We start from the raw sequence: 14295 nt of genomic DNA on the forward strand, positions 1-14295 counted from the left end.
TTAGAGATATTAGAGATTGAAGGAGAGAGTATAGAGAAAAAATATGTTCTCACACATAAAGGTTTTATGAACAACAATCACTGAGGAAGCACTAAGGGAACTCTAGAAGCTAAAAAGGTATGTCTACACTCCTATTCTTCTCCTTTTATTATACTTTAAAGTTTTCTTCCAAAGATTTTTTTTACACACAGGCAATGTTTTCTTAAAATCATGATTTTTTAAATATAAGTGCGCGTCGACCTATGGCCAATTTCTTTTCTTCTTTTTCCACCATTTTTTTAACACAAAAAATACACAAAATATTTAAAACCAAAAGCTCAATTTTGTTAAACTAAACCTTTTCACTTTTTTTGAAAAATGTCAAACAATCTTTAATAATTGGTAAACAAACTCACAAACCTTTTTCTAGATAAAGAACTACGTGATCCCTGATTGTCCATTAATGGATATGCGTAGGACCAAGGTCAATCTTGTCGGGTTCGTAAAACAAAAAATATTTTTTGTTTCCTAATATTTTATTCTATTTTATTTTTGTTGTTGGGGAAAATTAAATATTTTAAAAGAAAACCACATTAAATTTATACATTTAATTAAAGGTACTGCCTTTGGGCAGACGCGGTAGGATGCTAACACCTTCCTTACGCGTAACCGATTCCCGAACTTAAAAATCTCTTTTTCGTAGACCATGTTTTTTTTAGGGTTTTTCCATAGTTTTCCAAAATAAATTATGGTGGCGACTCCCAAAATATTTTCCAAAATCCGTTTGTTTTTCGGTTCGCCGTCCCGTCGCGATCCCGATTGCGACACAAATCATCCAAATATCCTACAAAATCAAGAGAAATTAGTGATATAGTCAATAAGTATAACCTCAACTCTCTTTATTCATAACTTAACCAAAAACAAGGGATTAAAGCAAGTTTCTAAGTAAAAAAAAATTCATTTATTATCAAAATTAAGTCATAGATAATAGTGAAATAAACCATTATCAATTAATGTTGCGTTTGTCAATTGGTTCGCCCTTGATATTAACATTCTTCTCTTCTCATAATATAAAAATCATTCGTACCTTCTTAACTTTTACTCTTGTCGTTCTTCTTCTTCCTTCATATGGTAGGTTTTCAAATTAAAGGCATCAACATCTTTTCTTCGATTCCATAATGTAATCAAGCGTTTTAACTTAAAACACACGTTAATAAGAATTTGAAGCATTCATTTAACTCACTTCCTTGAGTAAGGATTCTCGAATATTTATTTTCTTGATTTAACTTGTTTAATCAAAATATATGAAAGAGAAGAAAAATTTGGTATAAACGTAGTTCTTTCAAGAGAAAGAGTCCAAGTGATTTTATTTGGGAAGTATTACAAGACCATAAACAATAATATCTGTTTATAAAAGTAATAAAATAAAAACAAATATAATAAAATTAGATAGAAAAACAACTTGAAAGAATGGAAAAGTTAATTGATGATATATGTTCAAGGTAAACATTCTTTTAAATAGTAATATATTCGGCATCTTGTAACAAGAATTTCATGAATAGATTCCAACAAAATAGATATTACATTTGCTGGATATAAAATTTTAATCAACAATTTTATAGTTATAAAGATTAAAATTAATTAATGAAGAGTTACAAAACAATTTACCGTCTCATTCCATAAAAACTGGTTCTGCTGTCGCTTCTAACAGATTTTAATTTCATTAAGAAACCAGTAATTTGGGACTTTGGAACTATGATTTTATCAAACATAAATCATGGTTGCAACCTCCATAGGTTCTTAATTTATCACAGCATTCATAGAGAAAAATAACAACGCAAACTATTAATAATTTAAATCATTCATCACTTTTTTAAATACAATTACTGCTTTAACTACGTCATATATCCCAGAAACACATCTCAAAGTCAACATTTCAATAGAAAACTCCAAAGGGTTATGCAACCTTTGCTCTGCACCAAAATACGTAATAATGTTTTTTGATGGATTAAGCCCTTTTAGCTGGATTTTTCAACAGGGAAGCTGGTCCGTAACTCACTTTCTGAACATTTTGGACCAAAGGTACACAACAAAGAAACAGACTAAAGCGAAAAGAATGACATGAATGATATGGTTTGAACCACTTTGGATGATGCTCTTGTTCAATCTTCTTAAGTTGTTCTTCACTCCCGCTTGAGCCTTTATCATTGTCATTTGCTGCATTGGAAAAGCTAAAATATTAACAAGACAGTCGGACATTTTCCTGTTAAAGAGGAGATAATGACACTAATTACTATGAATCAACAAGCAACAAAAGCAAGCCAGAAGGTTTTCCTGTGAACCCTGTTAAAGACAGTACATGTGCAAACAAATATGGATGGAAGCATGAGTACACAGTTTCCTTTCCTTTAACTTCTAAAGTTCTTCCCATTACAACAATCTGACCATAGTTTCCTGATTGAAGAACGTTTGCTCTCAGTTAGCATTAAGATTTTAAAATCTAAGGACAAAATTTTAATAAATAATTCATTGTTCCAGCCTGTGCCACAATCTGGACGGAGATCCCAACTAATTAAGCAAGTATTATCAACATAGAATGATATAACTGCTATTAGTAATATGCTATTAGACATATTAGTAGTATATATATGGCACTTCCAAATTACTATCAGAAGGATTCTATATGCTAAAAATTTAGATGCAGATGTTAGGCCTTGTCATGTCATTTAATTTTGTATCACTATTTATTTCATACTTTAGAATTCTGATTTTAAATTGCAATGGATTACCATATTTTCTTTATTATTGATGGCTTTTTATTTTTTTTTCACATTTATTTCCTATTGAATGAAGAATATGGAAACATTAACTTTTAAATCATAAATATAATCAAATAATAAAATTAGCATTGATTTAATGAAATTAACTAGTAAAATTGGGTATATATAGTGCCAAGTGTCACCTCAGAACCAAAACATGCCCTTTGCAACCCACACACACACTAGTAGAAACAAACTAAGAAAATTATCCAAGAAATTTTATACCAATTCTTCAAGAAAATTTTTCTGATACTTCACTTCCGTTCCTATCTCCTCAGCAACCTGCACCAGAAATATGGAAGAAGGGTAAGTACAAAGGAAGAAGAAACGGAAAAGAAAAAAATATAGAAGACAGTTTTGAAATATAATATTGTTTCATCCAACTAGATCCATAAAAGGAATAATTAGCAGGATATGGTTGAAGTATTCAACGAGTCAATCTGCAATGATAGAACACCGTTAACTTGTAGTTGGAAACTGAACTTAATGTTTTATCATTGGAAACAGCATACATGCATCAATTATAAAATATTCTAGTAAATATTGTTATGTGGAATGGGGAGAAAAAGCCAGGAAGAATACACACCACAAGCATATTTACATGGCTCTCTTCATTGACAATTCCTACTGGGGGCCAAGAAGATGCACATTCCTTGTCAAGAATTAAGTACCTAAAATATGCAGATATTTTTATTTCCCATTCCACTATTCATGTCATAAGGTGTAATCTAAAGCCACCACTTGTTTAAGTGATAATGACTGCAGAAAATAGTGGAAAACCAATAATATGTTATTTTCAAGGGCAGCTCTTAATAGGGACTGGGTAGTTTCAGGTCCCTCAACCCTGCTGCCAGATCCACAACTTCCAACACTTCTTCCTTCAAGAGCAAAGACTTGGGTCAATATTGTTACTGATTAAGGGCATATTTTTCATTTCTTTTACTCACGTGGAAGGTGAGAGTGGTGCATTATGCTTTTGGGAGGAAAAGAAGCCCGGCCATGCTACCTACCTTGCAATGTGTGGAGAATGACTCTAGTGGCTTTGCACGGACATTACACATTAAACCTACACTTAGTTTGAAAATATTACTTTGGTCCCTCCAAAATTATTAGTGAAGATCCACCATTGGTTATATTATTTAGTGGATAGCATTATGTACAACTAGCAGAAGTTGCATTAGGGGTCAAAATATATGATATAATTATACATGTATAAAAATTTATGTTGTACGTAAATAAAATAAAATGCATAAAATTGACACAATATTAACCAAAATATTCAATTAGCCAGAGACTTGCTGAAGATGACAAGAGGGTACAGGATGCATGCCACAACCACGATACCTACAAAGGCTGCAATAGGCAAAGAAAATGGGAATCGCATATCAAGGAAAACTGCAACACAAAAGCACCATATAGTGGCTATCTAACAACACCAGGTTGTTTCCACAACTAAGGCATTAAAAAATGGTCTACGACCGCGACTACATCATAATTTTTTAGGTTTCCCCCACATCAGCTGCATTTGTTTGTAATTTTTTGATATTTCAAAGACTGAGGCAAGATTGTGATCGCGACCACAGTTGCATATCAAAACATTAGTTCACAACCTATCATAAACTTCAGAAAAATTAAAGTAGCACAGAGAATGATTTTTTTTTTTTTTTAAAAAGGTAATTTTCTCATTTAGAGAATAAAAAAAAAGAAATAGAAGGTATGGAGCTGATGCACGACCAAATAGCAAGGAAAACTAGTGAAATGGTGACCCCCATTATACAAGAACCACATTTTAGCCAATAGGGGATTACCTACAACTTGACAAAAAAGAGAGAAATCAATATTAGCTGTAGGTCATCGTTCAGTTAATTTATGCTGAAAAAAGGTAGTCCCCAACCCAAAATTTTGCTATTCTTATTTAACCTGAAATCTTGGCTTTTAAATATGACCAATCAAGGTGCTCTCTACCAAGTTTTAAACTGCAGTGGTTGTCAAATATTCAATTTTATCAGGACCTGCGATGCTGCAGAAAAATACTGAAAAATGTGACCGATGCAGCTGCAATTGTGAGCACCCCAAATACCTCATTGACATTAAAGTTAAAATTGCAGCAAGGGACCATTTTTCAAAACTTTGCTCTCTGCTAAGTTTTCATTAGCATGTAACACCTTCAAGTCTTAATCAACATCTACTTTTTTAAATAGAAAAAAGTTCAATTTCCCTAAAAAACAATGAATCATATCAAATTACATTTCTTCGAATGCGTCTAGTCCAGTCCAGTTCAATCCACTCCCTGCTTCTGATCGATCAGGTCTAAACGAATTTCTAAATTGCTCAATTGATAGAAAATAAAATGTAACATCTTTTCGAAATTTCACACATGCCCAACAAAACTAAAGAAATAATAAGCACAAAATGAATAAATAAAATAAGAAATTAAAAAATGGTGGGAGATACATACATGTTTCAACCTTCTAACTTGGCGATGAAGACCGGTGATTTCCTCGTCCAAGTCCATGGGATCAATTCGTAATTGGATCTCCTCAGAGGCACCAACAGGTCGAGTGCTAAGCCCATCTCTGCAATATCCATCACATACAATTAACTGCACAGATATGATGAATTCGAAGACACACATAAGAATAAACACATACCTTGATCTGTAAGAGGCGGCGCCGCCGTAGGAAGAACCCACTCTGTGGGAATTGGCGGCCATTGTGGGAAATCAAAAGAAACCCAATTGGGCTGGTGGGTTTTGATTGTTTGAATGTTTAAAGGGGAATGAGTTGCGCAGACTGAAAAATTAGATCGCGGAGTTAAGCTTTTGAAGAATTAATGAGGGGGAAATCTTAGTGGACAAGAAAATGGAAGGAAGAAGGAAAGAAATAGGATTGTGCCAGGCAACTGGGTTCATCTCTCCTTCTAGAGTAACCCATTCTCACCCATGTTTTTTATTTTATGGTCTTCAGAAAAAAATATGATGGTAATTTTGTTGAGGTAATTTTTGAAAGTAAATTTTTAAAAAAATTGTTTCAAATTAGAAAAATCTTCATCTTTCCTTTAGCCGTGATTATTTGAGAAGAATGATTTGAAAGAGATTGGAGGGATGGATTTAATGGGATATCTATATTATTTTAAAAAACAAATTTGGAGGTAATTATGAGAATTTAAAAATAAAGTTTTTCAAAGTTTTTAATAAATTTTAATAATATGATAAATTAAAAGAAATATTTTAATACATAGAAAATGAAAAGATTATCAAATGATTATGATAATAATAATATAAAATGATATTTATAAGTAATATATTTTTTTACAAAGATTATTTAAAATAGTAAATCACAAAATCCAATATAGATATGATGGAAACGATTTCAACATCATGAAATTTGTTTGGAATCTATTACGTGAAATTGGTTATTCTATCTCTTAGAATTGGTTGCACTCATAAATGATTTCATGCTTATATGGTTATTGGAATCAGATATAAATATACTTTGATGAAATCGATTCCATTTTCATGTAGTTTATAATGGCTTTAGTAATTCAAATCTATGTTGTACTTCTATTAGTTAGTTTTCTGTTTTTTGTGTTTCTGATATAAGTCTAGATGTATATAAAGTCATGCAACGTTTCTGCTAATAATATCAGAGTTTTTTCATTTCATCAAACACTTGTGTGTTAAATTCTCTATGTACTGTATTTATCAAAATTTCAATAGTAGTATCCAGAGCCAAGTTGTGAGAACTTGAGGCGTGTTTGTTTTCTTTCCTCGTGGAGTTTCTGCTGTGTTTGAGAAGAGTGGTTGAGTCTTCTAAAAGAACGTCAAGAAGGTTGTTCTTGTTCTAGAACGGCTGATCTCTCTTCACTACATTTTCCAATACTTTCAGAGAAGAACTGGAATCGTTGGAGCACCCAGATGCGCGTGGTGTTCAGGGTTCAAGGAGTCAGCGACGTGATTGAAGGAGTTGAGGTCGATCTTTCTGGTAAAGAAGATCAGAAAAAGGAGCTCAAACAAAAGGATGATAAGGCGTTGCTGATCATCCATCAGTGCGTGGACGACGCTCATTTCGAAAAAATCCAGAACGTGAGTACAACCAGGGAAGCATGGGGTATTATGGTGAAGTGTTATTCTGGAGGAGAAAGGTTAAAAGGGTAAGACTTCAAGCTCTCAGAAGGCAGTACGAACATCTGGAATTGGAGGAAGGTGATAGGGTAAGTGACTTCTTGAGCAAAATAATAACGATTGCAAATTAGATGAGAGCATGTGGTGAAGACGTTACAGACACCATGATCATCGAAAAGATTATGAGATCGTTGCCAGAGATGTTTGACCACATTATTGTTGCCATTGAAGAATCAAGAGATGTTGGAACGCTCAAGATAGAGGAGCTCCAGAGTTCTTTAGAAGCTTATGAAATGAGGAAATGTGAAAGGAAGTCCAAACGTGATGATCAAGCTTTGAAGGTTAAGCATGTGAAAGGAGTAGATAAAAAAAAGTTCAAGAAATGGGACGAAAAACCGAGAAATAGCAAATGGAAGAAAGATGTAAGTGGTGCAGATACGGAAGAACTAGAGGAGAAATCTAACTCAAGTAGAACATCTGAGTCAAAAGAGAAGAAATACTCTACAAGAAAGGTTTGAAGAAAAAGAAAGATAAAAGAAATATTGAATGCTTTAACTGTCATAGATTTGACCACTTTGCTTCTGAATGCTTTTTAGAAAAGATCAATCAAAGTAAACCTTCAAGCAAGGAGAAGGAGGCGCATATCGTTCAAGAAGATTCGAATGAAGAAACATTAACATTGATGGTAATGACAACCACTGAATGTGTGAAATCAAAGAATAAAAATTGTTACCTTGATTCGGGTTGCTTGAATCATATGACTTGCAATAAGGAATGGCTGGTCAACTTGGATGACACAATGAAGAACAACGTAAAATTCGTTGATGGTAGCACACTGAAGGTTGAAGGCATGGGTAATGTTATTATCAACAAACGAGATGGTTCAAGGGTGACAATCTCTAATGTGCTGTTTGTGCCAAACATGAAGTGCAACCTCCTGAGCATCGGACAACTTGTTGAGAAGGGCTTTACAGTGATCATGGGTGATCAAGATCAGGTGAAACTATACGACAGAAATGACAGGTTGGTCTTGACCAGCAGACTTTCAAAGAATAGAACGTTCCAGGTTTGCCTTGATGTTGTGGAAAATATGCAATGTCTATCTATTGTGAAAAGTGAAGAAAGTTGGACGTGGCATCTGCGATTTGTCCATCTAAACTTCAAAGATCTACAGAAACTTAAAGAGAAACGAATGGTGTCAGGTATTCGCATATCTCTCTACCTACCGATACATGCAAATCTTGTTTGGCAGGTAAGCAACCAAGAAAGTCATTTTGGACAGAGGTCGAAATGAGGTCAACAGAATGTTTGAATGTGGTGCATGCCGACATCTGCTATCCTCTTGAAACATTATCGTTAGCAGGAAACAGGTATTTCATGGTTTTTATGGACGAATTTAGTAGAATGAGTTGGGTGTCTGTGATTAAAACAAAGAACGAAGCATTTGAGGTTTTCAAGAAATTTGTAGCGAATGTTGAGAAGGAGAGTGGCAAGACTTTAAAAGTTCTACAAACTGATGGTGGAGGAGAGTTTACGTCACACGCTTTTGAAGAATTCTGTCAAGAAAAGGGCATAGCACATGAAATCACCGCTCCTTATACACCACAACATAACACACTTGTTGAACGCAAGAATAGAACCATCATGAACACTACTAGGTGTCTTCTCAAGGAGAAGAGTTTTCCATGAAGCCTTTGGGCTTAAGCTGTGACGACAGCTGTTTACCTTCTCAACAGGTGTCCTACCAAGCGCATTAAAGGAAAAGTACCATTGGAAGTCTGGACAGGAAAGGTACCTTCTGTAAAACACTTAAGAGTGTTCGGTTCATTGGCTTATGTTCACGTTGCAGATTAGAAACGCAGCAAGTTGGAAGACAAGAGTGAACCGATGGTGTTTATAGGTTACCATCCCTCTGGAGCTTACAAGCTTTACGATCCAATTAAGCAGAAAATGGTCATCAGCAGGGATGTTGCTGTTTTGGAAAGAGAAGCCTGGAATTGGGATCTCATGCATGTGGATTCTAAGAAAACTGTGATACGAGGAATCACTGGTAATCATGAAGAAATAAGAGTAGAAGCTGCCTCTAGAACTGAAGATGGCACTAACAGCGACATCACAAATGAAACTCAAAGATCAAGAAGATTAACTCAAAGATCATCCAAACTCTCAAATTACGAAGTATACTCTGATTCAGCAATTGACGATGAAGGAAGTTTAATACACATTGCGTTAATAGCTGGAGCAGAACTTGTGAATGTTGAAGATTCTTTAAGGCAGCCAGTGTGGAAAAATGCTATGATAGAAGAACTTAAGTCCATAGAAAAAAAGAACACATGGAAGTTAGTAGATCTTCCATCTGGCAAACGCAGTATCAGTGTTAAGTGGGTATTCAAGAAGAAGTTGAATCCAAATGGAACCATGTCAAAGTATAAGGCAAGGTTGGTTGCCAGAGGCTTTCTATAAAGGAAAGGTGTTGATTTTGATGAAGTGTTTGCACTGGTAGCGAGACTGGAAACCATACGGTTGGTTGTAGCTATAGCTTGTGCACAAAGATGGCAGATTTTTCAACTTGATGTTATGTCCGCATTCCTTCACCGAATATTAGAAGAGGAAGTTTATATACAACAACCTCCTGGATTCAGGGAGAGAAATAATGAGGAGAAAGTATATAGGTTACAGAAGGCTTTGTATGGATTGCGTCAGGCACCCAGAGCTTGGAACAAGAGGATCGACTCGTCACTTACCAAACATGGCTTTCAGAAATGCAAAGTAGAGCATGGAATCTATGTGAAACAGTCCACATAAGGTAATTCTTTAATTGTTTGTCTATATGTTGATGATCTTCTTGTAACAGGATCACAGATTGAAGATGTAAACAGGCTCAAGGAAATGCTGAAAAATGATTTTGATATGATGGACCTGGGAGAGCTTTGCTACTTTCTTGGATTGGAGTTCTTGCACTCGAGGAAGGGTCTCATCATGCATCAACAGAAGTATGCAAAAGAGCTGTTGGAAAGGTTCCAGATGAACCAATGCAATGCTACTCGAAGCCCTTTGGAAGTCAATGTGAAATTGAAAAGAGATGAGACTGAAGAAGAAGTAGATGAGACGAGATTCTAGCAAATCGTGGGATCCTTGAGATTTCTGTGTAATAGCTGACCCGACTTGGGTTTTAGTGTGGGACTGATAAGTCGGTTTATGAGCCAACCAAAGAAAAGCCACGTGGATTCTACAAAACGTGTATTGAGATATATCAAAGGCACATAAGATTATGGGGTGTTATTTCCATACGGAAATCAGGAAGACTGCTTGAAGCTTATTGGATTTTGTGATTCAGATTATGGAGGAGACACTATAGAGCAGAAGAGCACATCAGGATTCATTTATTTCATGAATGGAGCATCAGTCTCATGGTCATCAAAGAAGATACCAGTTGTGGCATTATCAAGCTGTGAGGCAGAGTATGTTGCAGGGTGTTATGCATCATGTCTAGGGGTCTGCTTTGAAGAACTGCTAACTGAGTTGAAGGTGGTATTTGGGAAACCAATAGAGTTAAAATGGACAACACTTCAGTTATCAATCTTGCACGAAACCCAGTGAGTCATGGAAGGAGCAAGCACATAGAAGTGAAGTTTCACTTCTTAAGAGACATTGTGAACAAAGGAAGAATTGAGTTGTGTTACTACAAAACTTTAGAGCAAAGGGCAGATCTCCTTACAAAAGCATTGACTACTGACAAGTTCGAAACTATGCGAAATAAGATTGGAATTATAGAGATTTGAATTAAGGGAGAGTAATGGCTTTAGTAATTCAAATATATTTTGTACTTCTATTAGTTAGTTTTCTGTTTTTTCTGTTTCTGATATAAGTCTGCATGTATATAAAGCCATGCAGCGCTTCTGCTAATAATATCAGAGTTTTTTCATTTCACCAAACAATTGTGTGTTAAATCCTCTATGCACTGTATTCATCAAAATTCCAATAGTTTAACCATGAAATTGATTATGCTTATCGAAAATCATTTTTTCCTTCATCTTCAATCTCATGTCCATATTCACTATCATGAAAAACTTGCGTGCAAGCTTGTATCAACCCACATATCAAGACAAAAATAACATTTCAACCTAAATTCCTTCAAATTTCAACATCAGTCAAAATTCAAACAAGCAATCAAACATGAAATACTTGAAAGCGAATATAAATTTAATTGTGAATTCGTCTCCACGAATTCTCCCAAAAGAGTAAATTGCCACGAAACGATTTTAGATTATGAGGGATGAAAAATGGTAGAAGAATGGAAAAGCAAACCCTAGAAAAGATGAAAAGGAGCCTAAGCATCCAAGAGATCCTCTCCAGAGAGAAAAATTAGGTCTGGCCGTTCTCCCCTGTCAAAAGAATGATTCTAAACTCGCAATAGGGGTATATATAGGTGAGGAGCGCATCAGAAAATGGGCCAAAATTTGCCAAAAATCGCACTACCGCCCGACGGCAATCGCCACCGCCGGGCGGTTTCCCTCAGGTCCGCCCAGCGTCAATCGTCATGCCTTCTCCTCGTCCTGGACCGCCCGGCGGTTTAAGTGTACCGCCGGGCGGTGCGTCGATTCTTCAAATCTTCATTTTTCTGCTCTTTTCTTGAGTCAACGACATGTATCTTCAACTCCATTCTTTACTTTTCACAAATTAGCTACAAAACAATGCAAAACAAGCATAAAATCGCTAAAAACAGCTTTTGACTCTCTTCAGACTCATTTATTGATATTTGCTTGATTCTAAGCTCATTCCGAGTAGTAAAGGGTGTAATTTGGTCCAAATTGACATATGAAAATAACTGTTTTTCAACCTTCATCATCCTCCTATCCCTATGTCTAGGCAATCTTGCTACCAAGAGAATCCCCTCATGTCTAGATCTATCTATATGTGTCCATATAGATATAATCAAAGATTATGCTATTGAATAATGTCTTAAACAAAGCATACAAAGATAATAGAGGAAAAACTCTAACAATTGATGAAATCAAGCATATGAATAAAGCATCAATTCAATATATGAGAATATCAAAGGTTTACATCACTTTCCCCAAAAACAATGGAGTTTAGTTCACCATGGACATGGTGAAACTAGATGAAATAAATGAAAAGAATGAAAGATAAAACCCTAAAAGTTGTAGATCGGAGCTTTCGCATCCAAAACCCGCCTCCAAGGGGTGGAGAGATTGTTTCTGCATCCTTTATGTCAAAAGATAACCTCTAAGGGTCGTACAAATCTATTTATAATTCATTAAAACATAGTAGGAACTGGCCCAGCCCAAAAGACTAGCGTTCAGTGTTAGAATTGCTGCAACGGAATTATTAGCATGGAATAACAAACCAAGAGGGGGGTGAATTGGTTATGTGCCTTTTTCGTGCCTTTTAATATTTTTCTCAAATTCACTTACAAAGCGGATAATTAAACTGAAATAAATAGAGTAAGGAAGAGAGAAAAATTGCACAGATCTTTTTATCCTGGTTCAGATCACAAAGATCCTACGTCCAGTCGCTTATCTCAAAAACAAGATAAACCTTTTTCACTAAACATAAAACAATTACAATTAATAATCACGCAGAAAATTAACTTGTAAGAGTTTAGAATACCACCTCTCTTGAAACCACAAGAGATGAACTTACACCTCCTTTGAGTCTTCACAAAGGATGACCACCTCCTTCGAATACTTCACGAAGAATGATTCTCTTCCAAGCACTTCCTCAGACGCACCAAGGATGAACAAGCTATTCCCCTGTCACCGCCGTAGCACTTCACAGCTTTGCAGACAAGAGTTTCTTTAGCTTCAACACTAACACAATGTTCTCAATGATTTCAGATGTTTCAAGCACAAGGGAAGAGTTGTTTTTGAAGGAAACAGTGAGCCAATTTATAGACTCAGGCCAATATTCTTCCATTCTTCGAAAACTGGCCATTTAACGCATTTAATCGATTAATATTAGTATTAATCGATTAAAATGAGTACAACGACTAGTTTTTCAAACCTAAAACCTCCAACGGCTAGTGTTAATCGATTAATCCTGATTTTAATCGATTAACTAATCGATTAAAGATAGTGTTAATCGATTATTCCAAAGACATTTGGGTTTTCAGTGCTAGCCTCGTTTTAATCGATTAAAACTAGGTTTAATCGATTAAAACAACTTGTGTTTGATTCTAAACAGCAATTAATCATATATAGAGTACACGAATCAACCCCTATTACATATTTAAGCACTAATACATCAACTATGATTATTACAAAAGCTTTCAATAATAAGAGATCTTCAACTTGTCTTCTTGGATCATGTGTTGTGCAATTTTGTACATCATCAAAACTTCGTCTTTAATATTTTGCTAACATTCTCCCCCTTTTTTATGATGATCAAAAACTACCTCCATGTTTAAAGCTTTTTAATAATCTGAAACAAACACAACTCATAAAGGAAGAGAGCATTAGAAAATAAAAGGATCTTTAAACTATTTTCTCCCCCTTTTTTTATCATAAGAGAAAAGTTGTATGAATTAATATTTATTAATAAATTTTCTCCCCATTAATAAAAGAATGTATGCATAATTTCAGAAGATAAACCAATAAATAAAACACACAATATTATTTAATTTTTGAAATTGCAAGGCATACAGTAAAACACACAAGGCAAGTCTAAAACTCATCACTCTCATCACTATCAAAGTGCCTCTCTAATCTTGATATCCTTTCATCCAGGCTTTTGAGATGACTACATATCCCTTCATGGCGGGTATTTTGGATGGCCATCATCTCATGTTGAAGTCTAGCCATCTCAGATATTTGTCTAGAAAGACTCTCTAGACTATAATCTTCATTTACTCGAGATGGACCCGCAACATTAGTGGGTTCAAGCATGTGGATATCTGCATCTCCATCTTCATTTGCTTGACCACCAGCAGCACCCTCAGGGTGAACATAGGAGTCCCCTTCTTTGATGAATCCCATTTGCCTAAGGGAATTATCTCCAATTCTATGGCCCGGAAGCACAGTCTCATAGTGCTCATTGAAGACATCTACTCCTTTATATTCACAGATCTGGGAGACAAGAAGGGGGTATGGAAGCGGCGCAACATCTAACCTTTTGGCTTTGAACATGATGGTTTGAAGTAGATGAGGTCAGTTGAGTGGTGATAAGCTGTCGTTGAAGCTCTCAAATTAATACTACTTTTCAAGGCAACTTCATTATTGCCTAGTAGTATTCAAGAAAGTAGATAGGGCTAAAGTAACCCTAAGTCGTCTCCCAACGAACACGAAATTGCTTTCGAATATCTGACTCTTATGAATGTTATGCAATGCTTATGAATAAAAGTGAGGATGTTTAAAG

At 35.3% G+C, this 14295-nt stretch overlaps 1 protein-coding gene across 1 annotated transcript; it reads right to left on the minus strand.

Annotated features, from left to right (window-relative positions):
* Positions 1 to 1774: 1774 nt before the first annotated feature.
* Positions 1775 to 5734, minus strand: LOC106765310 (bet1-like protein At4g14600). Its single transcript, XM_014649885.2, has 4 exons — positions 5450 to 5734; positions 5257 to 5374; positions 3024 to 3080; positions 1775 to 2196 (listed from the first exon to the last, which is right to left on the minus strand). The coding sequence occupies exons 1-4, from the start codon at positions 5509 to 5511 to the stop codon at positions 2035 to 2037; spliced, it is 399 nt and encodes a 132-aa protein (XP_014505371.1). The 5' UTR covers positions 5512 to 5734; the 3' UTR covers positions 1775 to 2034.
* Positions 5735 to 14295: the final 8561 nt, after the last annotated feature.

Source organism: Vigna radiata, chromosome 6 (assembly GCF_000741045.1).
Source record: "Vigna radiata var. radiata cultivar VC1973A chromosome 6, Vradiata_ver6, whole genome shotgun sequence".
In the NCBI taxonomy this organism is placed as follows: domain Eukaryota; kingdom Viridiplantae; phylum Streptophyta; class Magnoliopsida; order Fabales; family Fabaceae; genus Vigna; species Vigna radiata.

Excerpts from the sequence above, each read along its gene's own strand:
- LOC106765310 (XM_014649885.2), bottom strand. The coding sequence starts at position 5,511 with ATGGCCGCCAATTCCCACAGAGTGGGTTCTTCCTACGGCGGCGCCGCC. Across the intron at positions 5,375-5,449 it reads GCCGCCTCTTACAGATCAAG|AGATGGGCTTAGCACTCGAC; the intron begins GTATGTGTTTAT and ends TGGATATTGCAG. Across the intron at positions 3,081-5,256 it reads AAGTTAGAAGGTTGAAACAT|GTTGCTGAGGAGATAGGAAC; the intron begins GTATGTATCTCC and ends TTTCTGGTGCAG.